Here is a 27,789-nt window from a genome sequence, read left to right on the forward strand (position 1 = left end):
TTAGAGCGGGACAACCCTGCAAGTCACTGGCCTATACCTGCCAGGACACCTCCCTCTTCCTCCTCTGCCAAGTAAAGCAGTGATCCCTGCCTCACAGGCTTGTTACATGAGAGACTGTTCTTACTTATTTGGGCTGTGAGACCAGGTGGGGGCTGCTACCTCTCTGTATATGGTGTGTGTGTGTGTGTGTGTGTGCTGTTGATTTTCAAAAAACATTTTATTTTATGCCTGAAAAAGTTCACACACAGACACACAAATAGTGAAATTTAAAGCATCAAACACTTCATCTTTTTGAGGCTGCACCAGTCCAAGTGCATGTTTAACTTAATTTCGATCTTTGGTGCACAGTTTTGAGCTGTGTGTATATGTTGACTTGTGTTCCTCTTTTTTCACTGAGTGTTATTTCCTGTACATATCTCTACATGCCGTGCTGTGGACGTATGTTGCCTACCTATCATCTTTGATGGCCTTATCATATTATAATCATTTTAATGGTTGGAGTTGGCATAGCCATATGTCAACTTTTTTCCAAGTCCCCTCTGTTTTAAATGAAGCCCCTGAAAACTTATGTGGGTCTAGGGTTTGGGGACCATTTCTTTGAGATTGATCACCATCTTGGGTATTTGAGTTCAGGGGTGAAGCAGAGCCTGTTGATTGGCCCCCTGAATTTTAGTTGGGCATAAATTTTAGCTAAACACTTCCCAGTTTCCTTGCAGTTAGGTGTGGCTATGTGATTAAGTTTGGACGGTAAAATATGTGGGGTGTAAAATTTGCTTGGTGATGTCCTTAAAGAGAAGGGTCATGCTTTCTGTTTTCTTTCCCCTTGGCTGGAATGTAATGGCTGGAGTTGAAGCAGCCATCTTGGACTCTGAGGTGAGCTTGAGAATGGAAGCTATGCCGAGTAGAGCAACAATATAATATATAATATAATAAGGCTGTCAGGCATGTTGACACATCATCTCAGCTTTGTACTACTTACCCAGACTTGCATATGAGACAGGAATACATATCTACCTTATTTAAATCACTGTTCTTTTAGATTTTCTATCACAAACTTAATCCTAACTGACACACACACACAATTATCTTTTGTCACATAGCACCAGAGTATACGCCAGAAATACTAAAGCTGCTTTGCAGGGCTACCTGCAAATCTTTATTTCCTAGCGGAGGTGGGAAGGAGGAAAAGGAGGAGAGGGGAGAGGCGTTTTGCATCAACTAAGCCTCTTATTTCAAGGACTACATTGCAATCATTATTTTTTTCTCATATTGAGTGTTCGTGAGTTTTAGATTTCACCAGAAGCTTCAGACTAGTTATTCTGGTTTCAGTTCTGACTCCCAAACTCTGTGCTTTGACAGGGCTCAGTATTGCTGAGCGAGGCAGCCATGTCGCTTCCCTCAGCCTCAGTTTCTTCATCTGTGCTTTAGATGGAGAACTCTCCTAGGTTAACCCTCCTTGTGCTGACGTTCTGATGTTGGTTCTCCCATTGCACCGGCATAAGAAAAGCCGGGGTGCATTCTGATTCAGTGCCTGTATCCTTGCTGGCCGCTGCTATTCACTCATTCTTTCATTCTTTCTTTCTTTCTTTCACTGCTTCCTTATTGACCACTTGCTGGGTGCCAGGCTGGGTTTGTGCTGACCACTGGTCACCAGGGGTCTTGAGTGGTCACCTCACCTCTCTGCTCAGCCTTGAGAAAGGTTTGTCCTGAGATGGCTAGGACTGGCCTTCCCTTTTCCAGGGACAGCACAGGCTCATTTGGAGCCTGTAAGACCCTGCTCCGAGCTGCCATCCCACAGCCCAGAATCACCCCTTCCTGCCCCCGGGCATGAGGAGGGCCTCAGGGCTTTGCCTGAGAGGCCACATGTGAGACCTGGGATTGAGCAGGGTGGGCTGTCTTGAAAGGCTGGGCGAGTGCCTTTGAAGTGGTTTGAAAGGCAGGCAGGGGGCTTCTTTCCACGCGCCAAAGCAGACCCCCATCCCTGGCCCTAGCCTCGTCAGGCACTGAGCTCAGTGTCGCTCTGGTGACCCCCTAATCCAGCCCCCGCTTACAAATAAGGCTCAGAGAGGGGAAGTGGTCACCCCAGATTCTCTCAGCTGCACCCAGCCTTTCTTCCAAGGCTCTGTGCAGGTGCCTAGGCCGCTCTTTTGCACGAGGCCCTAGAGACGGGTGACGGGGTGGGCACAGACACATCAGCCTTCACTGGTTGCCTCTCCCTCCAGCCTCTGGAAAGTGCTGAGCTCTTTCCCGCCTCGGGGCCTAAGCATACACTCCCCACCTCCAACCTCCTGCAAAAGCCTTCCAGGCTGTCGAGCCTCTAGGGCTGTTGCATGCAGTCATGCAGGTTGTTCACTGCCCACAGGCACCTGCTGAGAGAGAAACAAGGGGGCACGGAAACTTCCTCTTGCCAAGCCCTGTGTGAGTCAGGTGTGTGTGCGGGAGTGGAGGTGGGGTTGCCTGCATCCGTGGGGAGCAAGGATCATCTTTTCCTAATTTGCACAGAGGTGACGCATAGGCTACTGGGGACACCAGTGTGGCTTAAACAACAACTGGGCCAGCAGAAGACCCATCGGCACCGTCAGAGCCGCGTTCCTCATGCCTGTCGCGGCGTATTCTCTGTCTGTGGCCCCGCTAGCCTGTAAGCTCTCAAGGGCAGAGACAGTGACTGCTCCGGGCAGGTGTCACTGTCAGATCGGCACTGTGCAGGGCACAGAGCACGTGGCTCGGAGAACGCCGTGCGGAGCGAGAGTTGTAAGCGCTGGAGAGGAGTGTCCCGCACAGGCTTGGAAGATGTTTGTCGAGTGCATATATGGCAGGTTACTGCCCGGGAGACAGGTGAGGAGGGATCGACAGGATAGAGGGCCTCTGAGAGATGGGAAGGGGCCAGCCAGGAGCTTGCAGAGGGGGCGTGGGCTGTGCAAGCCTGAGTAGCAGAGTGAGGGGGGTGACTGGGCAGGGCGTCGCACTCAACTCTGGGCGGGAGGCCCTGAGAGCAGAAGCTGTGGCTGGAGAAACCAGAGCCACACCTGGCCTCGCCCGGGCTCCACTCTGCAGGGCCAGGGCCGAGCGGGGCACAGTGTGGGTAGTTGCCAAAACCTCCCAGCTCCTCCCCAGCCCTCAGGTTCCCACCCAGCCGAGTCCTGGAGCCCCTCTCCGGCCCGTACGGTGCTGGTCCAGCAGGTACCCGACAACTCAGCCTTGTCCCAAGATACCCAGTCCTGTGGGCCACAGGAGTGACAGGCAGTGCTGTGCCTGCAGGGTGCAGGGTGGTCCCCTGGAGTGCTGGGGTCCCCAGCTGGCTCAGGGGTGTCCTGGTCAGACTAGGGTGCGTCTGGGGGACTTTCCCAGGGAGGTGAGAGCCGAGCTGAGTGGCGTCTAGGAGTTTCCCAGGTAAACCTGCGCGGCGGGTGGGTGGGAGCGGGCACCCAGCGTGGCCCTCTTGCGGGTGCCGCAGGCTCAGTGTGCCTGGCGTTTGCTCTCCGCGTGGCCTGCGCAGGAGAGGGGACCAGGCACCAGCGGCTCTTAGGCTGGATCCTGAAGGCCATGGAGATTGAGACAGGCTTGTCCTCCCCATTTTTAAAGTTGGGCTGCGTATTGGCTTCCTAGGGCTGCTCTGACAAAGTAGCAGAAACTGGGCGGCTTAAAACAATGGAAATTTGCTTTCGCAATTCTGGAGCATTCTGAGAGCAAGGTGACAGCGGGGCTGTGCTCCCTCTGAGGCTCTGGGTAGCATCTTCCTGCCTCTTCTCAGCTTCTGGTGGCCCCGGCAGTCCTTGGGGTCCCTTGGCCTGCAGCTGCATCCCTCCAGTCTCTGCCTGGTCACAGGGCCATCTCCTTTCTGTGTGTCTGTGTCCTTGTGTCTCCCCTTCTTATAAGGATGTCAGTCGTATCGGATTAGGGCCCTCACCCCTGCTTCAGTGTGACCTCATCTTAACTAATTACATCTGCAACGACCCTATTTCCACATAAGGTCACATTCTGAGGTCCTGGGGATTAGGACTTCAACATATCTTTTGGGGGGACATACTTCAACGCCATAACAAGGTAAAATTTATATAGAGTAAAATTCACCCTTTTCTGTGTACTTTTCTATACATTTTGGCAAACGTAGAGAGTCAGGTAACCTCCATCACAATCAAGATATAGCACAGTTTTGTCACCCTCCAAAATTCCCCTCTGCCCTTTTGTAGTCAGCCCCTCCTCCGCCCCAAACTCTGGCATCACTCGTCTCTTCTCCATCCTTGAGTTCTGCTGTTTCGAGAACGTCATGTGAACGCTGCCTTGCGTGCGAGTCTGGCTTCTTACACTTGGCGGAAGGCATTGGAGACCCGTCCGTGTTGTGTATCTCAGTACTGAGCTCCTTTTTATTGTTGATAGTATTTCATTGCATGGATGTATCACAGTTTGCATGGCTGTCTGGACATGAGGACATGGAGAGGGGGAGAGTGCAGCCAGGGGCACCAGAGGCTCCCCTGCAGCCGCCACTAATACCGTCCTCCCCTTTTTCTCCCAGATCTGTCCTCTACCTCGGACGGGAACTGACCACGGTGGCAGGCCAGCAGGCTCAGCAGTTACAGGATGGGTGTTGAGCTGGGGCCTGGCCTGCGCTCCAGGGCGAGAGGTGTGCTGGGTCCTAGTTCAGACGCCACGGCAGCTCCCAGGGTCTGCTGGGCCCTACACTGTGACCAGGGTGCGTGTCCAGGTCGGCCACAGTTGGTGCCAGCCTAGCGAGGGGACGTTTATGGTCAATCCTCGTTATTCACAGATTCTGTATTTGCAAATCGGCCTACTTGCTGAGATTTATTCGTAACCCCCAAATCATAGTGCTTTGGAAGTCATTTGCAGCCGTGCAGAGTGATGAGAGATCTTCTGACACTCACGTTCCCACCTGAGGCGCCGAGCAAGGCGAACCTGCCTTCTAGTTTCCGTTCTCATACTTCAAACAAGTGTCCTCGTCGTGGTCTGTTACGTTTTTTGCATTTTCATGCTTTTGGCGGATGCTTTCGCTGTTTAAAATGTCCCCTGGGCGTAGTGCTGCAGTGCTGTCTAGGGTTCCTAAGGGCGAGAAGGTTGTGACGGGCCCCGTGGAGAAAATACGGGTCTTAGAAAAGCTTTGCTCAGGCATGAATTGTAGCGCTGTTGGCTGGAAGTTCAAGGTTAATGAATCAACGATATGTATTAAATAAGGTGTCTTTAAACAGAAACACACATAAAATAAGATAGGTCTTGATCAGTTGATGAAAATGTTGTGACCAGCAGCTTGCAGGAACCTACCTCCCCCAGAAGCAATGGTTCTGTTTCCGTTAACTCAGAGTCCGTGGCGACTTTGCAAAACATACCAACTACAAATGCTGAGAATGGACTGTATGTACGTCGTACAGATAAGTCAGCCCCGAAGCTCTCCGCTAAACTGTCTGCACGTCAGTATCAGCAGTTCATTCCTCTGGATTAAGAAGTGCCTGAAAAAAAAAAAAGAAAAGAAGTGCCTGACTTGTGCGTGGTCTGTTTTTAAGATGCACACGTCCTTGAGATAGGCACCATCCCTTCTGTCCCTGGACTTTGGTCCTCTCTCCCTCCAGTGAAATTCAAGGCTTGGAAAGGACAGTTTCCAAGGAGGGGAGCAGTCAGTGCCAGTATGTCACATTCTGTGATTCTCACAGATGCGTCTTTGTAGGGAGCAGCGTATCCATCAAGGCATAAAAATCGGGGATCGTTGGCATTCACAGATTTGACACTAATATTACAGCGATTATGTCAGACCCCTTTGCTAAAAGCTGTTTCTCAGTTAATTGGCACAGCCCTGTGAGGCTGGGGTTGCAGTGCCCAATTTACAGGCGAGGAAACTGAGGCACAGAAAGTGACTCAGTGGAAGCCCTCGGCAATCCATGGCAGAGCCGGGACCCGAATCCAGGTTTGTCCGAGTCCAGAGCCTCTGGCCTTCACCCCTGAGCTCCCTGCATCCCTGTGCTGCATCCCAAGATTCCAAGACCCTGCTGCCTCCCCTAGATCCAGGTGTGCCTGGATCCTGGGAGGGATGCTGCCCCCAGCCTTCTGAGCCCCACGGAGGGGGTGACCTCGTAGCCCCCTCCCTGAGTTGGCTGTATATGATGGGCCAGGTGGAGAACCTTGGAGGTGCAGAAAGGGGCACCGACCCCACCCGCCAGCCTCTCCCTTGTCATCCACCGACCAAATCACACCCTATAACCCCTGTCCTTGGAGTCGCTGGGAAACACTTTAACCCGGAGGGATGGCGTGTTCCTCTTCAGTGCACCTTCCTCTCTCCCCGCCCCAGTGCCTCTCGATGGTCCCCAAGGTAATGAGCCAGTGGCCTCGGCTTCCTCCACCTCCCGCACTTGAAAACTCACCACCAGTAACTTTCCTTATGCTAAGGCATTAGGGACCATGCACACTTTAAAGTCTGCCGGGGGGAGGCGGGCGGGAGCCGGGTACCAAAACCCTAGAAAGGATGCAGCCCTGAGGGTGGAATTTCAGGCGGGAGGTGGGGCATCCATTTAGTTTTGTGAGGTGGGCCCGGGCCCAGGAGGCACACTGCCAAGAAGCATCAGGACCAGCGAGCCTGGGATGTGCTCGTGACCAAGCCGAGGAAGTGTGGTAACGACAAGTGTAAGGTGGGCTGCAGGGTAACTCAGTGTTGCCCAGCGGGTGGAGGAATGTGGTGCTGTAGCAGTTCCTGCAAGGTGCAGGTCGGGGCCTGGCGTCCCCAGCCTGTGTCCTCGGGGTGCGGGCAGTGCCCGCAGGAGGGCAGCTGTCGGGCGTCAGCGTTGCATTCGGCCCCAAGCCCTGGGCCGGCCCTGGACCTGACCCCACTTCCAGTTTAGAAATGGGGGTTCACTTTGTCAAAGCACATCCTTCTCGCTCTGTGGTCATGTTTCACCCTTCTGGCAACCTCTGAAAGAGCGGAGGGATGGGTATCCTTTCACTTGTTTCACTACTGAGAGAACTGAGGCCCGGGGAGGGGGTGGGGCGCTTGCCCTAGGACACACAGCAAGTCTGTAGCAGAGGCTAGAATAGAGCCCGGCTCCCTTTCCAGGGCAAAGCATTTTCTGCACCACTCAGAGCTGTCCAGCATGAGTAGTGTCCACAGTAACCATCGACGGAGCCATTGTGAAGCTCCGGATGCAGTCGGCTGTTTTGTCCTCACAGCAGCCTTATGGGGTCTGTACAGTCGTCAGTCTCATTTCACAGACCTTGAAAGGCTGGTGTCAGAGTGGAATTCAGTCAAGCTCCGGACGCTAAGGGTGAGGGACAGAGAAACGCCAGGAGAGGTCCAGCGGGGCTGGGGGTGGGGGCCTGGGTGAGGGCGTGGAGGGCCCTTGGCTCCCCTTCTGGGCTGAGTCCTGTCCGCCATGGGGCTGCTGCTCCCTCCTCAGCCCCACTGTCAAGCCCGAGAGGGGAGGGCTGTAATCTCCTTCCCGTTTCCCCCAGATGATGGGGAGCCGCTGAGTAAGCAGCAGGCCAGGCCAGAGACCAAGGTCACGGTGTGACTTGTGGGCTGCCACGTGGTGTGGGCGCTCCCGGAGGGAGGCTGGCAGGGGCAGAGGGAGGGCCTCCCCAGAGCTGTCAAGGCCTCCTGTTTTCCAAGCCTGGCTCATCTGGGGAGGAGAAAGCAGCGGAAGGAGGGTGGGCAAGGACTCTGGCAGCTCTGTAGGGACAGGCCTGGGGAGGCCTGGGCTGGGATCCATGTGCAAAAGGGGCCTTGTCTGCAACCAGCCACGGGGGGCAGCTCCTGAGAGAAGGGGGCCTTAAACGCTGGAACAAATGACCGAGGGCACAGTCTCCTTTCCCAAAGAACTTTCCAAGTAAGGTAATGGCTAATGGTAATAACATTGACATGTATATCGTTGTCTTTTTTATCTTCTTTCTTTTTTATTTCTTTCTAATTAAAAACAGATCCCCCACACAGTACACGAATTCACACACGCTGAAAAGATTTAAACAATAGAAAAGTCTAGACCTACACTGTCCAATACAATAGCCACTAGCCACATGTAGCTATTTTACAAATTAAATTAGTTAAAATGAGGTAACAGCCGCACTGGCCGTATTGCAAATGCTCCACGGCCACAGGCAGCTGATGGTGACCATACTGGACGGTGCAGACATAGGACATTTCTATCACTGCACGAAGTTCTTTGGGGCAGCTCTGGCTAGATCACGAACGGGGAAAACCCTACCAACTGAAAAATAATTTCTGGAATCAGTTTGGTTCCTTTAGACCTGTTTTATGTATTTACTTATGTCTGGGTGTCCACCCTTCCCATATGCAATTCTGTCTGATCTGCCCAGCTACTTGGCCCTATGAGTATGAGGATGACATTTCTCTCTCTCTCTCTCTTTTTTTTTTTTTTTTTTTTTTGCAGAAGAGGAAGTGAGGCTCAGAGAAGGTAAATGGGCCATAGGTAAGGGGAGGGTCAGCATGGGTTTGTTCCCTAGGGTCAGAGGCCCTTCCCTTGGTGTGTCCAGGTGACCGAGGTGCAGCCAGCCAGGGACTACGGCAATCTTTTCACATCCCTGCACATTCCACTCAGTGGTATGTGAAGGAGAGGCCAGACAAGCACATTGATCTTCCAGGAAGACTCTCTGCGGGGCGTCTATTCTTCCATTTTAATTGTGTCCCCTGCAATGTTCGCCTGTTATTTTCTGATTTTCGTAGTAATACACACTCAGTGTAAAAGTTTGGAATGTGCAAAAAAAAAGTGTCAAGAAGGAGACAGAAATCACTTAATCCCAGGATTAACAGCCGCTCGCTCGTGGACCAGCTTATACTCCTGCCGGTAGAGCAGGAGTGGTCCGCCTCCTCCACAGCCCCGTCATGTAGGTCTGCCTCATGATAACTGTTCTCAGGGGCTCTTGTAGTTTAAACTCCAGATTCCCTGATTCCTCAGGCTGTTGAGAAGCTTTTCAGACCTTTGTTGGCCATTTGGAAAGCCTTTGTGTGAAGTGCCGGCTCAAGCCTCTTGCTCATTTTTCTGTTATATTCATTTTTGTTTGTCTTGTCTTTTCATTATTGATGAGTCAAAGTTCTGTGTATAATCTGGTTCTGAGCCCTTTGTGTTACAAATGTCTTCTCCCATGCAGGGCTTAAATTTCACTCTCTTGATGGTGTCCTGATGAACAGAAAGTCTTCATTTTAATGCATCAATTTTTAAAATCATTTATTTATTTGGCTGTGCTGGGTCTTAGTTGCGGCACGAGGGATCTTCGTTGCTGCGCGCGGGATCTTTTAGTTGTGGCATGTGGGCTCTAGTTCCCTGACCAGGGATCGAACCCGGGCCCTCTGCATTGGGACCACGGAGTCGTAGCCGCTGGACCACCAGAGAAGTCCTTTAATGCAGTCAAATTTAACAGTGTATTTAAGGTTGGGGTGTGTGTGTGTGTACTGTTTAAGAAGTCTCTCTCTTCCATCAGATTATGAAGGTATTCTTTATTTCCTTCTAGAAACTTTTTTGTTTTGCTTTTTACATTTAAGTTAGAAGAGCCTTTGTGGAACTGATTTTTGTATGAGCTGTGAATAAGGGGTCACGTTTCTGTCTTTTTCCCATGTGGATACCCAGTTGTCTCAGCACAGTTTGTTGCAAAGACTGTCCTTTCCTCAACATTCTACTGTGACCATATGTACATCAAGTGACTGTGTGGGTGGGGTCTATTTCTGGACTCCTCTAGTCCACTGACCTACGTGTCTGTCTCTGCACCAATACCACACCTTCTTAATCACTGTAGCTCCATCATAAGTCTTGATATCCAGCAGACCAATCCTACCCTTTTCTTCACGTGTGTCTTGGATGTTCTTGGCCCTTTGCATCGCATGTGCCTTTTCACAGAACACATTTGGGGTTCTCTTTGGGAGTGCACCAATTCTTTCAGTCAGTTTGTGTAGAATTCATACCGTGAGAGTATTAAGTCTTCCACTCTGTGGACAAGATCTACCCTCCATCTCTTTCTTGTATTGTATTATAATGATTATTATTTAACCTTACATTGTGAGTAGGAGTCTGGAGGGATTTGGCAGAGTGGTTAAGTACATGGACTATAGACTTAGAGAAGGCCAGGGTTCAAATCCCAGCCCTGCCACATTCCACAGCCTCAGTGAGTTGCTTAACTTATCTGTGTCTCAGTGCCCCCCTCTGTAAAATGGGAACGATAACCAGAGTTACCTTGTAGGGTTGTTTGTTTTGGTTTGGCTTGGTTTTGGCCACTCTGTGTGGCATGCAGGATTTAGTTCCCCGACTAGGGATTGAACCCGCGCCAGCTGCATTGGGAGTACGGAGTCTTAACCAATGGACCGCCAAGGAAGTCCCTTTTAGGGTTGTTTGAAAAGGTTAACTTAGTTAATATATGTGAAGCAGTTAGAGCAATGCCTGGCACACAGAAATCTCTGGAAACATTACTAATTTATTTTTGAGTAGGTAATACATTCGCAGGGTTCAAAATAAAAATGTATTAAAAAAAAAAAAGACATACAGTGAAATAGTCTTCCCACCAACCTTATCCCCCATGTGGCCGTTCACATACCTGCCCCACTAATTATTAGTTTCTTCTGTTTTCCTTCAGAGAGACTTTATGCAAATACAGGAAGTTCTTCTTTTTTTTTTTCCAACAAGGGAGCACAGTCTACATACTGTTCTGTACTTTGCTTTTGTCACTTAACCACATACACTGGAAACCTTTCCATGTCAGTACACAGAGAGCTTCCTTGTTTTTTTTCGTTTTTTCTTTTTTTACAGTTGCATAGTATTTACAGAGGCGTTGTATTCATTGATTTACCTGTCCCTTTATGATGGACATTAGATCGTTTCCAGTCTTTTCTCCATTACAGACAATACTCCAATGAATCCAATGAGTATCTCTGTCCAAGCATCATTTTGCACATGTGCAGCTCTGTCTTTACAGATGTATTTATTATTCCAGTGTTTGTATTAGGTTGAATATCTAAAATCACTTTCTCTGTAGGTCAAAAACGGTGGAATGTTGCCACTTTCATATAGTACTAATATTTCCTTAACCACTCAGTCATTGAAAAATGTTTATTGAGCACCTATTCCATGCTGAGCCTGGACACACAGCGGTAGATGTGACCGACACCAGAACAGAGTTTGGGGAGGGGAAGAGATGGGCACGGAGCAAGCAGTATTGTTTACCTTTGGATTGTTTCCAGTTTTTGACGACTCACACTGTGAGTCAAGTGAACATCTTTGTCCATTAAGCTTTATCTGCATTTTAAAAGTATCTCTTTGAGACAGATTCTAGAAGGGGCATGACCTACACTGTGCAGCTTTCACCAAAACAAGAAAGCAGAGTTCTCTGGTGCTCCTTGTACAGAACGCAGCTCAGTTCCGCATCTGAAACCCCCTTGACGAGAACTTTTCTTTTTCAAAGTTACGAACTCTTTTACTTCTTTTTCCAATAGGTGATATAATCACATGGTTCAAATCCAAAAGGCACAAAAGGATGTATGGGGAAGTGCCTCCCCACCCATCCCTGTCTGCTCATCTCCCAGTCTCCTCCCTCTCCCCCCCCCCCCCCCCCCCCCCCGCCCCCGGGGGCATCACCTGATTACCCGCGGGGCCCCCCCCCCCCCCCCCCCCCCCCCCCCGTCTCCTTGGAGATGCCTCAGCACATCTCAATGTGCATGCATCACAAAGATGCACGGGGCCTGCCCACTGGCCTTGGTGATCAGGGTTCTTGTGTCCGCACTGCCTCCAGCTTCAGTCTAAGCCAGGAAATTGGTCCCCCAAATTCTGTCTTCTCCAGTAACCATCTCCATGTTCAGTGAAATTTCCAAGAATTTTCAGGGTGGAGGGGGCGGGGGAAGGAACGTCAGTGCTCTTTCACTATGTGTGACTATTATTGTAAGTATTATTATGATAAGTCTCGAATGGTGTTGGTCCATAGTAGATGCTCAGTAAGTACTTACTGGATGAATGAATGTATGATAACATCATTGAATGTTTGCTATATGCCGGGCAGTATCTTGAACTCTTACAACAATTCCATAACGTAGTGATGCTTATATTTCCTATTTTAAATATGAGGAAATTGAGGCGAGAGAGGTTTAGTTACTTGCCGAGGCCACTAAACTGGGATTCTAACCCAGGCTGTCTGGTTCCCGAGCCCATACTTAAACTGCTAGTCGACATACCACTCAAGGCCTAATTGCACACAGCACTGGGGACAGAATTGGTACCATCATCTATGAACCGGGTCCTGATGGGAGTGGCCAGTCCTAACCTAGGCCTGGCATTGGGGGAGGGGAGGTCAGCAGGACAAGCAGGCTGGGTCACGTCAGGCTGGATTCAAGGGCCTGGCTGGGATCGGGAAAGGGACTGGCACCCGTGAGCCAAAGAAGCTTACAGAGGGAGGGTGGAGGAACTCAGCCCCGGTTCCGGGAAGGCCACGGGCATCCAGGGCTAGAGGCCAGGCGGAGGGAAGCTGTGAGCCAGCAGTCAGAGCAGCTGAGAAACGGCGTGTGGGAACAGCCACCAGAAGGGCCTCAGCACTGAAGCCAAGTGCCTCCCGCGGGCTCCACCCAGGCCCCAGTGGACAGGTGGACAGCAGAGCATCCAGCAGGCCGCCTGGGGGCAGGGCTGCAAGCCGGTCACTGCCTGACACACGCTGGGTGGCAGAGTCCAGCAGCACACAGGTGTGGAAAGTTTGAAGGCCTTTGACCCACTCGACCCCTTGATGTGGGCTATGACGTGCGAACTGAGACAGCCAGACCCGTTCCAGCACTTCCGGGGCCCGGAAGACCTGCTTGAGCTGACTTCCCCTCTGCGAGGCTCTGGGCAGGGGCCTGCCGAGCCCAGTCCCGGCTTCCCTGGGGTGACCCACCGAGGGGTCGGGGGCTCAGGCTGCACCCGTGCTCCACCTCGCCTTGGAAGGCCTTTTGGTCTCGGGGTGAGGAGACACGTAGGGAGCTTTCTCACAACAGGATTCCAAGCACAGTCCTTGGAGCCTCAGGCGTCTGTGGGGACCCGCTAGGGCCTCTTGCGGTTATTTGGCCCGTGGAACTGGGCTGGAAGCATTGGCCGAGCGTTTGCACATTATACATGTGAGAGATGCTGATTCTGAAACCGGCTGCCTCTCTTCCATCTCCACGTACCTCTCTGGTCATCCTGGAGCTGCGTTGTCGGTTCTGTGTCCTCCAAAGGCTGGGTGGGAGGTGCACCCAGGCGGCAGCTGTAGCTCAGCTTCCACATGTCCAGGAAAAAGCACTTGGCGGAGCGGAAGCCACAGAGAAGCTGGCCTGGCTGCCTGCCTTCTCTCAGGCTGTCTGCTGGGCCAGAGCCAGCCTGGCTCGGCAGAATGCCTTCCGGTGGCACCGGGCCAGGGGTCAGTTGAGTCACAGAATCATGGAATGCATAGCGCTGCAAGGAGCCCCAGTCCTGGGTCTCGTCCGTGCTCAGACAATGCATAGCCCAGGACAGAGCCCGTGGCAGACATCACTAGGAGATCCCAGCAGTCTTTCTCGGCTGAGCCTTTAGCATAACAGTCCAGGCAGCTACTGCCTATCAACTGGGGTTCACAGGGAAATCCAACCTACTTACCATTCCAGATCTAGTCTAGTCTTCTCATTTTACTGAAGAGGCCGCTGAGCCTAGAGAGGGGAAGTGAGTTACCCAAGGTCACAGAGTGAACAACACAACCAGACCGTGGCCTCTTGAGTCTGAGCTCAGTGCCATTTCCTTTATATCATACCCATTCTCCGGATGAATACAGGATTTGCACGTAACTACTCATCTCCTAAACTCTTGTTATCTCCCTTCCTTTCTACCACGTGACCACAACCTTAGAATCCAAAAAAATTTCCTATAGTCCCCCAACAATGTTATATATGCAGCTACAGAAAAGCTGATGCTGTCTTAGGTCATGTTAATAGGAGGAAACTATCTAGATTGAGGGAGGTGATGGTCATGCTCTTTTCTGAGCTGCTCAAGGCACACCTGGGGAATCCTTTCCCTGCTCGAGACTCGACATTTCAGATGGAGAAAGACAGGATGATAAAACAGTGGATACTCAGAAGGATAAAAACGGTGCAGATGAGGGGGCTCAAAACCACTCCATAATTTATGATCAACTGATTCTCAACAAGGGTGTGAAGAAAATTCAATGGGGAAAAAAATAGTCTTTTCAACAGATGGCTCTGGGACAACAGAATATCCAAATGCAAAAGAAGGAGGTTGGACCCTACCTCACACCATGCACAAAAGTTAATTCAAAATGGAACAAAGACCTAAGTGTAAAAGGTCTCAGACGAAAACAGAGGTGAATCTCCATGATCTTGAATTAGGTGTTGATTTCTTAGGTATGACACCAAAAGTACAAGCAACAAAAGAGAAAATAGATAAATTGGACTTCACCAGAATTAAAAACTTGTGTTTCAAACGACACCTTCACCTTTTCATCAAGAAAATTAAAAGAATGCACAGAATGGGAGAAAATATTTGCAAACCAAACACCTTATAAGGCACTTGAATCTACATATAAAGAACTTAACAATAAAAAGATAAATAATTCTAAAACAGGCAAAGAATCTGAATAAACATTTTTCTAGAGAATGTATACAAATGGCCAATAACTAAAAGATTCTCAACGTACTTATACATCAGAGAAATGCAAATCAAAATCACAATGAGATATTCACTAAACTTATTGTGGCGATCTTCTCATGATGTATGTAAGCCAAATCATTATGCTGTACACCTTAAATATACAGTGTTGTATGTCAATTATATCTCAGTAAAATTGGAAGAAAAAAAAGTACAATGAGATACAACTTTATACCTGCTAGGATGGCTATAATTATAAAGATAGATAATAACAGGTGTTGATGAGAATGTGGAGAAATTGGGACCATCCTGAACGGCCAGTGGAGTTGTAAGTTATGTAGCCATTTTGGAAAACAGCCTGGCAGTTCCTTACATGCTAAATATAGAGTTAACATATGACCCAGCAATTCTAATCTTAGGTATATACCCACGAGAATTGAAAACAATGTCTGTACAAAAACTCATGCTTGAATATCAGCAGCATTATTCATAATGGCCAAAAAGTGGAAATAACACAAATGTCCATCAACTGATGGGTACGTACAATGTGGCATGTCCATACAATGGAATATTATTTGGGAATAAAAAGAAATAAAGCACTGATGCATTCAGTGAGCTGTGACCACAGGGGTGAACCTTAAAAACGTTATGCCAAGTGAAAGAAACCAAATATAGACCACATATTGTATGATTCCATATATGAAATATCAGAAGACAAACCTATTAAGACAGAAAATGGATAAGTGGTTGACACCAGCTGGGGCATTAGGAGGAAATGGGGAATGACAGCTAATGAGAACAGGATTCCTTGCTAGGGTGGTGAAAACGTCCTAAAATTGATTGTAGTGACAGTTGCATAATTCTGTGATTATACTAAAAACCATTGCATTGTACACCTTAAAATATTATTAAAAAGCAAACCACTCCGTATGCAAATTCATGGAGACAATATGTGTAAACCACTGTGGGGCTCAGTGTCAGCCACAGGGGAATAGCTGGTAAATGTTACCTCTGGGTACCACGTGGAAGAGGGGGGCTCTTCAACCTGGAGAAGAGATGGCACTAGGGGTGGGGGGAGGAGATGTGCTGGCCTTCTCCACATAGTTGAAGGGCTGTGTGGGGGTGGGATGAGTTGTCCCTGTGGCCTTAAAAAGTGTAGAGAAAGAAACAAAAGGAGAAATTTCAGAGGAGCAGATTTCATCTCAATAGAAATTGAGGATTACTTCTTGGAATGGGTTTCCCAGTGAGGTAGTGAGCACCCCGTCATTAGAGGTCTTCAAACAGATACAACTACGTGTTGGGATGGTACAGAAAGGACTCCAGTGTTAGGGGAACATCTGAGGTAGAGGACAGTGTTAAAATTCCAGTGGGTGTGCTGCAGCTGATAGGTTCACAAAGGCCTATTGTTCAATATTTAGGAACTTTAAGCTAATTGTTAAGCCATTGATAGCTTGTTATCAGCAATGGTGGGAGTACTTACAATGGCAATCAGCATTCACTACATATCAGGACTTTTTTTTTTTTTTTTTTTGTCCTAGACCAGTGCTTACTAGCACATCACTGATCCATACCAACTGCTCCAACAGGTCTTTTGGTATGCTTGTTACTCAACAGAACTTGGGTCCGCTCACCCACATACAGCAAAGCCAGTCTACTGAGCCCAGGTTGTAGTGAAGGAAAGTACAGCGTTTACTGTAGGTGTCAAGCAAAGAGAATGGGCAGCTCATGCTCAAAAGAAAGACCCGAACTCCCCAATGGCTTTCAGGGAAGGGTTTTTTGTTTTAGTTTTTGTTTTAATTAATTAATTTATTTTTGTCTGCCTTGGGTGTTCGTTGCTGTGTGTGGGCTTTCTCTAGTTGCAGCGAGCAGGGGCTACTCTTCTTTGCGGTGCGTGGGCTTCTCATTGCGGTGGCTTCTCTTGTTGTGGAGCACGGGCTCTAGGCACGCGGGCTTCAGTAGTTGTGGCACGCAGGCTCAGTAGTTGTGGCTCGCGTGCTCTAGAGCGCGGACTCAGTAGTTGTGGCGCACGGGCTTAATTGCTCCACGGCATGTGGGATCTTCCCGGACCAGGGCTCGAACCTGTGTCCCCTGGATTGGCAGGTGGATTCTTAACCACTGCACCACCAGGGAAGCCCAGGGAAGGGTTTTTAAAGGCAACATTTGGAGTGAGGGTTGCAGCTCAGGGATCTTCTGATTCGTTGGTGGTGAGGTATCAGGGTGGTGTTTTGGGAATCTTAAGCATCAACCTGGTTCCAGCCAGTCTGGGGTCTCCTGCTTATTATGGTCAGCGTGTAGTCACCGTCCTCCACCTGGGTGGCTTGTCTTAGTTTCTGCAGAATGATTGTTATGTATATCCCTTGAGGAGGAACTAGGACTCTGTTTTATCACGGAACTATTGTTTAAGCTGTCTTTACTTTTCTTGATTGACTACTTTCCCTTTGTTTCTTCATTCTTTCACTTCCCTAATTAGTAACTGCTTGAATCTGCTCTTTGGAACTCAAGGAAGGCCTAGGAGACCAAAGCCTTTTTCTACAAACAAGAAACGGGGGACAACGAGGGGATTTTGTATCCAGGAAGGCCCCAAAGTGCCCTACTCAGTTTTAATTTCCATTTTTCTTTGATACACCTCAATCCTGAGGGGAACAGGGGCGGGACAAGAAAGGGAATAAAGTTTTGGATTGAGAGGTTAATCATAAACTTGGCAGGGGAACTCAGTTCCAGGGGGGCTCCCCCACCCCTAAAGTTCCCAGATCCTTCTCCTTTACCAGCGGGAACCTCTTCCCTGCTCTGCCCCAGGGTCTGGTGAGCCTTGACTTCCCCCATGAACTGTCTTGAGCTCTCCATCTCATCTAGGAGTTACCACTTAAGTGTCCGCTGTGTCTGGGTTCTTCCTTATGCTGTCCCATTTGACCCTCACACAACCTTTGAGGTAAGTGGTGTAGATGAAAGAGTTCATCAGTAGTTGATCTGGAAAGAAATGGAAAATTTTGTTTGAGCCAACCTGAGCATTATAACCCTGGAGACAGTCTTTCAGAGAGCTCTGAAAACTGTTCACCCCTTAGAGGTCAAAACACAGGTAGATACGTTTTTGAGACAAAGGGCCATACTCAAATGACATATAATTGACAGTTTACAGAATCCAGATCTACATTACAAAGCACGCAGTGGGTCATGGGTCATCGTGGCCCCTTACAAGATTAAGAAGGAACGTTATCTCCTAAGGAGGTCTGGTTAATGCAGAAGCACAGCACACGCTAAAGAGGAGGGAGGAGGCCCAAACCGGCAAAGAAAACGTTTATGTTTAAATTTTCTCGTCTTGCCATAAAATATGAATTTTATTTTCTCAGTGGCATAGGCTTCCTGTTTACAGTGGGGGACACTGAGCCCAGGAGGGGTGTTTGTTCATCGTATCAGAGCCTCCGGAGGCGGCTCCCAGCCCCAGATGCCTGCCGCCCGTGCTGGACTGTTCCCGTTGGCATCTTCACCTGGAGTTGGAACTCCAAGCTGTTACTCCCTCTGCCATCAGCTGCTGCTCTTTGGCCCAAGTCTTGTGCCGGCCACGGTGCAGAGAAACAGCCCCAGTGACCTCCTCTGGCTTCTGCTCTGGTGACCTTGTGGCAGCTGTCAGAGGATGTTCCTAAAAGTCCCCTGGGGCCTGATTCTTTGAATGGACTCATCTTGATGACCTTTCAGCACAGGCCCTCAAGGCTCCAGAACTGACTTAAAAATGACAAAAAAAAAAAAGCGGGAGTGAATCCCAGGGAAATTGCCCTGGTGGAAAGAACAGGCTTAGGTGTTCAGAGAGCGCCCCCCCCCTCCCCCGCTCTATATCGCCTTGGCTTGTGACATGCTTTGGGACCTTGGGAGAAGGTGTGTGCATGTGGGGTTTTTGTTTTGCTTTTTAATTAAATATTTCAAAGGTAGCGAAACCTAGAGGAAAAACATAGCAATGCCCTGATCACCCATAATTCAGCTTTGTTAAATCCTACCCTCTTGCCATATTTGCTTCAGGTGTTTTACAAGCAAACAAATCATTACAGAACTGGCTGAAGCCTCCTTCACACAGTTCCCTGATCCCATTTTCTTCCAGCCCCTCCGAGGTCACCATTATCCTGAATTTGGTGCGCATGTGTATCCACAAACAAGACACAGAACTGTTGTGTACGTTTTTACACTTTATAGAAATATTTTCATTCCTTCTGTAATTTGCTTTCTTCACTCAACACTGGGGATTTGGTTTGCTTGACTTTAAAAACTCGTTAACTTTTTTCTTTTGAAATAATTTCAGACTCGCAGAAAAGTTACAGGGTTAGTACAATGAATTCCTGTAGTACAGTCTTCATTCAGATTTACCAGTTATCAACATTTTGTCACATCTGCTGGTTCTCTCTGCCTCCTTCATTTTTTTTTGAACCTTGTGACAGTAATTTGCAGACATTGTGCCTCTTTACGCCCATATATTTCAGTGGGTATTTCCCAAACATGGACATTCTCTTACCTAACCTCAGCACAAGAATCAAGATCAGGGAATTAATATTCATGCAGTTGACAGGACTTTGAGATTTAACCGTGTAGCGATTGGTTCCTACCTTTCAGCAGCTGTGCGATAGTCCAGGGTGGACTAATCACAACTTATTTATCGTTCTCTCATGGACGGACTTTGGTTGTCCCCATTTTCTCTTACTATAAATGCTTCCATTATCAATCATCTCCTTATACCGTGTGCGTCCTGGGAGTGGGGCTGCTGGGGCCTGGGCTACGGCACCTCCGTCTCTTTTAGATTTTGGAAATCATTTTCAGAGCAGGTGCAACTGTCTTCATTCTCATGGAGTGCTGTACCCCGTTGGTGCTCTAGTGCCATTTAGGGGCTGAGCAATGGGCTCTCGCCTATCTTAGGCCATTTCTCATGTTGCTGGTGTTCGTAAGAGAAACAGGGCATGACCATGTGCGTGGTTACCCCAGGTAGAATAATGACCTGTTTGAGGTGTTCTCATGTATCAGACGATGCTTGATGCATGTTACATGTGGCAGGTATTACCAGCTCCATTACACAGATGAGAAAACTGAGGCCCGTAGAGGTTAAATACCTTGTCCTAGGTCCCACGGCCAGATATGGCAGGGATTGGGGCTGAGGCTGTGTGAGTCCTAGTTCGTCATCTTCAGGCTATGCAGAGTGTGTGAAATGACCACCGTATCTCTGATTGTGAGTTTGTCGTGAGAGGGGTCCACTGAGAGGCTGCTGCCTCTTCCTGCAACATCCCACCTCCCCCCACACCCCTACACGCCTGTCCCTGTCATCTGGTCCCTTCCTCTCTCTACAGAGGGAGTCATTTCATTTAAGAGCAGTCAGCATGGAGGAGAAGGGAGAGGGCGGGGGCGGGGGACAGCAATGAGCGACTGTCCTCCCTCACCCTGGGAGTGTCAAGGCACGGCTGGTTCTCCGGGCCTCCAAGGTCAGAGCCAGAGAAAACTCCCCTCTGGGGCTTCTGGACGGTCCAGCCCCAGCTCGAGAAGTCGGCGCCATTTCAAAAGGAGGAAGGCTTTGGGCTTCTGGAGGCTCACGGTGGGCACAGGAGCCCCACCAGGCAATTCAGTTACAGCTCTTAGAGGTTTACCCTTTATCACTCCAGAGATAATCATCAAGCACGGTGTGTCCTCTCATCTCATTTACGCCCAAGAGAAACCCTCTCCGCTGGTTTTACTTACTCCCCGTTTTACAGAAGAGGAAACTGGAGTCAGCGTGGTTATGTCGGCAGTTAAGCCCCTTAGCGAGTCAGTGCAGAGCTGGGATAACACGCGGGCTCGGGAGGCCCCAAAGCCACCAGGTCTCCACCCTGCATGCATTTTTGTGACAAACAGATGTATTTTCACATATTTATTTTAAATGAGTTTTAATCCTATAAATAATGCATAATTAGCATACAAAATTGAAACAACTCCCCTGCACTTCTCAGAAGAAACTGTCCTTAATGATGTCTCACAGAGCCTTCAGGAAATTATTTTTGTGTATCATTATATTTCTATGTCTCAGTGTGTGTTTGTGTATATTCCAAATGGGATAAAAAAAACATTAATGAACGCTCTTTCTTTGCCAGGTACTACAAGGATACATATACATGGGAAATTTTTAAAATTTCTTCAAGAAGTAGAATAGTGTAGAGGTTATAAACACAGACTCTGGATCCAGATTGTCTGGGTTTGAACGTCAGCTCTGCCATTTATAGGCTGTGTGACCTTGGATGAGCTAGTTAGTCTCTCTGTGCCTCAGTATCCTCGTCTTTATTTTTTTATTTTATTTTATTATTTATTTATTTATTTATTTAATTTATTTTTGGCTGCATTGGGTCTTCGTTGCTGTGTGCGGGCTTTCTCTAGTTGCGGAGAGCGGGAGCTACTCTTCGTTGCAGTGCGTGGGCTTCTCACTGCGGTGACTTCTCTTGCTGTGGAGCAGGGGCTCCAGAGCGCAGGCTCAGTAGTTGTGGCGCACGGGCCTAGTTGCTCCACGGCATGTGGGATCTTCCCGGACCAGGGCTCGAACCCGCGTCCCCTGCGTTGGCAGGCGGATTCTAAAGCAAGAATATGTTCCATGCCTCTCTCCTAGCCTCTGGTGGTGACCATCAATCCTTGGTGTTCAAAACTCATAACTCAACTCTCTTCCTCTGCCTTCACATGGCTTTCTTGTATCTCTGTGTCTCTTTTTCTTTTTGGCCACGCCACGTGGATTGTGACATCTTAGTTCCCTGACCAGGGATCGAACCCGCGCCCCCTGCAGTGGAAGCGTGGAGCCCTAACCACTGGACCTCCAGGGAATTCCTCTGTCTCTCACTGAATTTAGGGCCCATTCTAAATCCAGAATGATGCCATCTGTAACTTAACTACATCTACAAAGAGCCTTTTTCCGAATGAGGTCACATTCACAGGTGCCAGGTGTTAGGATTTGGGCATGTCTCTTTGGCGGACACAGTGCAGCCCACTCCAGTAGGTATGAGGATGCCTGTGTGCTGTGGGCTACTTACGGATGAAGAGGCACATTGCTGCCCTGATTGGCATTACCAGGGCCCCTCCTGCCCTGGCCCTCGTGTCATTTGTGTACTCGTGCACCTTGCACAGAGTGATCGGGCCGTCCCGTAACATCGATCGCTGGGACCAGGTCTCTTTATGTCAATACAGCCACTTGGCCTTGAAGCTGCGGTGAGGCCTGCCTGAGGTCAGGATCGTGGCTGGGATGGAGACGGCCTTTTCCTGGTCCTCCCCTTCCATCCCACACTCCCCCCAGGTTCCGGCCAAGTCTGTACAAGGGGGCCTCAGTTCTCCTTACAATGAGGCTTCATTGGAACTTTCTGAGCTGCTTCCCTGGGACCCACACAGGCAGCCCGAAGCTGGCGCCCTCATGAGCTGGGAAATGGCGGGGCCTTCTTCCACACAGGCAGCATCCAGCCAGGATGCTGCACCCCGAGCTGACACCACACCACCTGGGTGGCCCCCTCGGGCGGCCTCTCCACCCCAGAGCAGAGCTCTCCTCCCCACCTCACCCAGGTTTCATAGGCCGGTGACCGGATGCAGCACCACGCCAGGTCACTCCTTCCCTTGGAGCTAAGGCCAGGATGCTGAGCCCAGGCCTTGTCCCTGTGGCCCAGGGCAAGGATTTCCCTGGTGTCTGACCACACTGCGTCTGGGTGGGGCAGCACGGACAACCTGCCCCTTGAATCGGAAGGCTGTTAGGACTGCTGATTACAGCTAATTGCTCTACTTCCCGTGAGCAAGCAGAAGGAAAACGCGTCATGGAATGGTTTGTCTTTCCGGTGGAATTGCTTTAAAGTTTTTAGCCTCATTATTCTGTGCTAACAGTGCCATTAATTACCCGGGGCCCCCGTGGCTGCCTTCGCAGGGCCCTCAGCTGGATCTTGGCTGGTGAGAGGGAGGGCGTGGGAGCTGGGGTGGCCGACCGTGCCAGCAGATGACATATCCAATGTGGGCTCAGTGATGGTCCCTGGCAGTTAGAGCTGGTGTGGCCAAGCTGTTTAATAACAGTAATCATGGCAGGGAAGCAGCCTGCCCGGGTGCCGGCTCAGGGCGTTCACATCTCTGCCATCCTGCTCGAGCCCGGCAGTCCAGCCTGGAGCCCCAGCATCAGCACCAACATTTAATAGTCGCAAGTGGGCATCTAGAGGCCCAAGGTCAGCAGGGACTCAGAGATTAGGAGGCAACTTCCTGGCCCCGTTACCATTCTTTGGCCTGGTCACAGCAGGTGTCCGTGTCACTCTATCCCTTCAGGGCTCTCGCTCTGCTGCTCCTGTGACCTGGTGCAAGGCCCAAACCTCCCCTAGCCTCAGCTGCTCCTTCTGTAACGTCTAGACCTTGCTGCGGCCTTTGACACTTACAGCTTCCACTCCAAGCGTCAGGTCCTGCCAAGCCACCACTTGGGGGGCCCTGAGCAAGCCCTTGTGACTCCTGCCCTGGCCCACCCAGCGGGAAAGGAGAACACTGGAAGACTTCCTGGAAAGCAATATCTCAAGAGCCTTTGGCCTCTTGAGTGGTTTAGTCTGAGAAGCAGACAGAGGTAGAAACTGAGACCCTAAGAGGGAACAGTCTTACCCATGGACTTAACTAAGCTACCTAAGCCTAGTTAGTGGCAGAGAGGGAGCCAATTGCTGTCACTCCAGCTGCCATTAGAGTCCTAACTGGCCTCTGGGGGAAGCCCTGGGCCAAGTGAGAAGGTTTTAGGATGATTATAAAGCCTTTTTGGTGCCAGAGGATGTTTTGTGTTTCCAAGGGAGGTTGGAAAAACCTAACAGGCCCCGAATGCTTGTTTCTGGGTAATTCTGGCCTCCACTGTTTTCACTGCTTTCCCAGAGGAGATGCTGGACCACATTTCAGGGCTTGGGAAGAGGTCACATCAGTATGAGCTGGGCCGCCCTGGCCTTGAGCTCCAGATGAGACCCAATTCCACAGCCTGTGGACACCCATGGGGCTGCCCTGCTGCCCCTTCCAGACCCATGACGCCTGCAGCTGCCTGGGACACTCCTGTCGGCCTGGTGACGTGGCACACTCTTCTGTGTGGACCCAGAGGGGAAATCCATAGGAAACCACGGCACACGCAGCATCCAGGGAGGGAGGGCTCCTCGGAAGGTTTAGAGTGGAGGCGTCAGAGGAGGGAATTTTTAGCACACTGACATTGCCGGATCTCTCATCACCACACACCTTTCTAGTCTGGTCTCTGCAAAACCCAACACCGCTAGACCTGTTTAATCCCACACTTCCCAGTCTCCCCACCATCCAGAGAACCACCAGGACCCTCGCCCTCCCCTTGAGGAAATGCTCGTCCCCTCGTCAGGACTCCTGGCTCCCGCTGCCCTCTGACCTCAGCAAATGATCCCACTTTTCTGTGCCTCCAACAGGGCTCATCCTGGCCTCCTCCCACCCCACCCCACGGCAGCTCCTTAACAACCAGCTTTATCTCTGGTGCCCGTGGGCAACATCAGGGGACACGGAGCAAAGGAGAGGCACCAGCCACATCTTCCTGGCTTTATGACTAGCCCCTTCTGTCTGATTTAAGGTTTTCACCCCTGTAGATATCCTGAGATTTCGTTCCTCAGGTAGAAGGCAAACAGACCACACAGCCCACCCGACTCAGGATTTGAGGCACCAAGATGCTGTTCCTCCTTTTCTGGAATCAAAACTCACATGCCAGTGTGTAGGGGGTCGGGTGGAGGGAGCATGTTGGGAACGGTCTGGAATCTCTTAGACTGGACCTCTACTTTGTCTTGCCATTTCTCAGGCCTGTGATTCTCTTCCTTTCCCCAGGGACCCTGACGTTTTACATCGTCAGCTTGGGGGTCAGGGAGTGTCGACTGGGAGGGGCACGAGAAAGCCTTCTGGAAATGTCTGTATCGGCATATCTAATAGAAAAATAATGCAAGCCACACATTTGGTTTTAAGTTTTCTAGTAGCCACACCGGAAGTAAAAAGAAATAGGTGAAATTAATTTTAATAATGTTTTACTTATCTCAGTATATCCGAAAATTATCCTTTCAATATACAATCAATGTAAAATATTATTAGTGAACTATTTTGTGGTCTTGCCTTTTTTTTCATACCAAGTCTTTGAGATCCTGTGTGTATTTTATACTTAGAGCATGTCTCGGTTCAGACAACTCACTTTTAAGATCTGATGTGGCTAGTGGCTATGGTATTGGGTAACACAGCTCTCTCTCTTGATCTGGGTGGTAGTTACACGGGTGTAGACATATGTAAAACTTTGTCTAACTGTATACTAAAGACTAGTGCATTTCACTGTGTATAAATTACACTTCAATTAAAAAGTGTTTTAAAAACCCTCTTCGGGGCTCTGCTCAAATGCCGTTGTTTTCCTGAACCCACCCTGGCTTGGAATTAGCTACTTCCGTTGCACTGTGCTCCTGTTACATTTATTCCAATCTTGTGCTACAGCTGGTTTTTTCTGTGTATGTCTCACTCATTTTATTATAAGCGCCTTAAGGCGAAGATCACGGTTTGTTCATTTAATTCCCCAAAGGGCCCCTGGCTACATAGATGCTGAATAAAGAAGCATGGTTGAAGTGAATCCCCGTTTGTTGTAAACCCCTCTCTGGGCTGGCAGCAGGACGGGCTGGTCATTTGATTCTGTTCTCAGTCCTATTCCAGATGTTGGCAAAGGAGAGGGACAGCAAGAGGAGAAGGAAGATGGCGTGGGGCCTCGTCTGCCAGTCACTCCGAAGAACTGCCTTCCTCTCCGGGGCATCAGCGTCCTGGAGAAGCTCGTCAAGACCTGCCCGGTGTGGCTGCATCTGGGTCTGGGCCGGGCAGAGGCGACCAGGATCCTGCACCGGGAGGCGGCCGGGGTGAGTCGGGGTCTCTCATGGCCGGTAGGCGGGCACGGCTGTCGGGAACTGCGCGGGCTCCCACGGAAGTAGCTGCCCTCTGGACAGCTGCCCATTTGCTCTCTTTTCTTAGGTTTTATCAGCTTTTCGACCAGAACTCAGGAGCAAGGGACTGGTGGGAGGTGTGGTTTCTGCCCTGGGGAGCAGGTGTCCGTCCCACTGGGGATGTACGGCTGGCAGGGGCTCTCTGGGCGTATGGGTGCCCGCGGCAGGACTGACACTTTGAGAACTCAGCCAGGGACTAGAGAGCCTCCGAGCCGGAGGGAACTGAGAAATCATTTTACACCCCCTTATTTTACATGTGAATATGAGGGGCTGTGTGATGGAATCGAAAGTGTTTTGTTTTGTCTTGTTTTGGAGTCAAGCTCTGTGAGTTGGGAAAGGGCTTCAATTTTTTGAGCCTCACTTTTCTCACTTTGAAATGGGGCCATTAATAGTATTTGCCTCCTCATGGCGTAAGCATTACAGAGGAAGATAGATGCCACGCACCACGCATTTTCTCTTACGTGCTACTTCCTTTAAAATTGTTTTTAATTTGTTTAATTTTAAAAGTGATACATATAAGTATTTACTGTAAAAAAAATATCAAGCTGGACAGAAGTGATAAAGTAAGAAGTAAAGTGTCTGATAAAGGTCTCTGCCACCCACTCTTTTTCACCTAACCTATTTCCCAGAAGTCTTTTTTTGTTTGGGGCTTTTTTAAAATTGAGGTGAAATTCACATAACGCAAAAGTAGCCTTTTTTTTTTTTTTTTTTTTTTTGCGGTAAGCGGGCCTCTCACTGTTGTGGCCTCTCCCGTCACGGAGCACAGGCTCCGGACGCGCAGGCTTAGCGGCCATGGCTCAAGGGCCTAGCCGCTCCGCGGCATGTGGGATCTTCCCGCACCGGGGCACAAACCCGTGTCCCCTGCATCGGCAGGCGAACTCTCAACCACTGCGCCACCAGGGAAGCCCCAAAAGTAGCCATTTTTTAAGTGCACAATTTAGTACATTCACAAGGTTGTAGAAGCACCACCTCTATCTAGTTCCAAAACATTTCATCACCCCAAGATAAAACCCCGTATCCATTAAGCAGTTACTCCCATTCCTTCTTCCCCTGGCCCCTGGTAGCCACCGGTCTGCTTCCAGAAGTCATTTCTGCTGGGCGTGTGTGGCGTATCTGTCCATTCATCTTCCATGCAGACACCCACATCTGTAACAGCTAGCATTCACCAAACACTTTACTGTGTTCTGGACACTGTCACGTGTATAAGCACACTTTATCCTCACAGCAGCCCTCTGAGGTAGGTAATACTAATATACCCATTTCACAGAGGAAGTAACTGAGATACGAAGCAGTTAAGTGACCTCCCCCAGGGGACACAGCGATCGAGTGCCTGAGCTGCCTTTTGAACCCAGGCAGTCGGGGAGCCCCTGTGCTGTATCATACACACAGGTTGTTTTTGACCGAGATGGAATTGCATCTTATAGCCATTTTTTGCTCTTCTTACCTTCAATGTGGTATGTATCGCTACACTGTGTCCGGGGAATAGTCCAAGCTCCTAAACACAGGGGGCTCAGGTAGTTAGCAGACTAATTCATCCTGGACTAGATAAAATCCATCAAGTCAGCAGTTGTACCTGAACTTTGGAATTACTGGAACTCATGGGGCCTCCAGCAAAGTCCCACAAAGTCCCACAGAGCCTCCTGCCATAGTGAGTGGGGACCGTAGAGGCCTAAAGACCCAGCTGAATCCCTCTGGGGCCAGGAGAGGCCTCCCCCGGGGCATGGCCCCAGCTGAGGAGAGGGTTGCAGCGAGGGGTGGAGGGGGGGGGGGAGGCAGGGAGACCGTGTCCTGAAGGAAACAAGATCTGTTGTTTCATTCCTCCCCACCTAAAGGCTTTCAGTTTCGAACTGCCTGAGGCTTTAGAGCAGATTATGAAACTGCATAGAAAATAAAATCAGGGATTCATACCAGCAGGTGTTCCGGTCGGTATTCCCAGGCTGCAGCCCCAGCTGGTCGTCCACTCTCCTAATAGGATCTGAGGGGATTAGCGTCCCACCCTTCTTGGGAGGATGCAGCTGAGAAACAGGCCCAAGTGCAAGGTTGTGGTGTGACGAATGGCCATTTTCTGGACCTTACTTGGTCATCAGGAGAGGTGTGTCCAGGCATGCGTGTAGATGGGGGTGGACCAGACAGTGAGGACCGTCCCGGGAGACAGCAAGTGGGTCTCCAAGGTGAGCTGCACTGGGTGTAAGTCATGCCCACTTTGTCCAAAGGTTCGATACTCTCTTCAAAAAGTTTACGACAAGCCCAACTCAAAACAGCAGTAGTGGTTCTGTGTG

General features: G+C 49.8%; 1 protein-coding gene across 4 annotated transcripts in view; it reads left to right on the forward strand.

The window, feature by feature from the left end:
- RIN3 (Ras and Rab interactor 3) overlaps positions 1-27,789 on the forward strand; it is a 117,313-nt gene that overhangs the window by 10,124 nt on the left and 79,400 nt on the right. For all 4 annotated transcript variants that reach the window (XM_032620026.1, XM_032620035.1, XM_032620018.1 and 1 more), the window contains exon 2: positions 25,219-25,426. In XM_032620026.1, coding sequence (XP_032475917.1) covers positions 25,219-25,426 — 208 coding nt within the window. The remainder of the gene's footprint in view (positions 1-25,218; positions 25,427-27,789) is intronic.

Source organism: Phocoena sinus, chromosome 2 (assembly GCF_008692025.1).
Source record: "Phocoena sinus isolate mPhoSin1 chromosome 2, mPhoSin1.pri, whole genome shotgun sequence".
NCBI classification, from domain to species: domain Eukaryota; kingdom Metazoa; phylum Chordata; class Mammalia; order Artiodactyla; family Phocoenidae; genus Phocoena; species Phocoena sinus.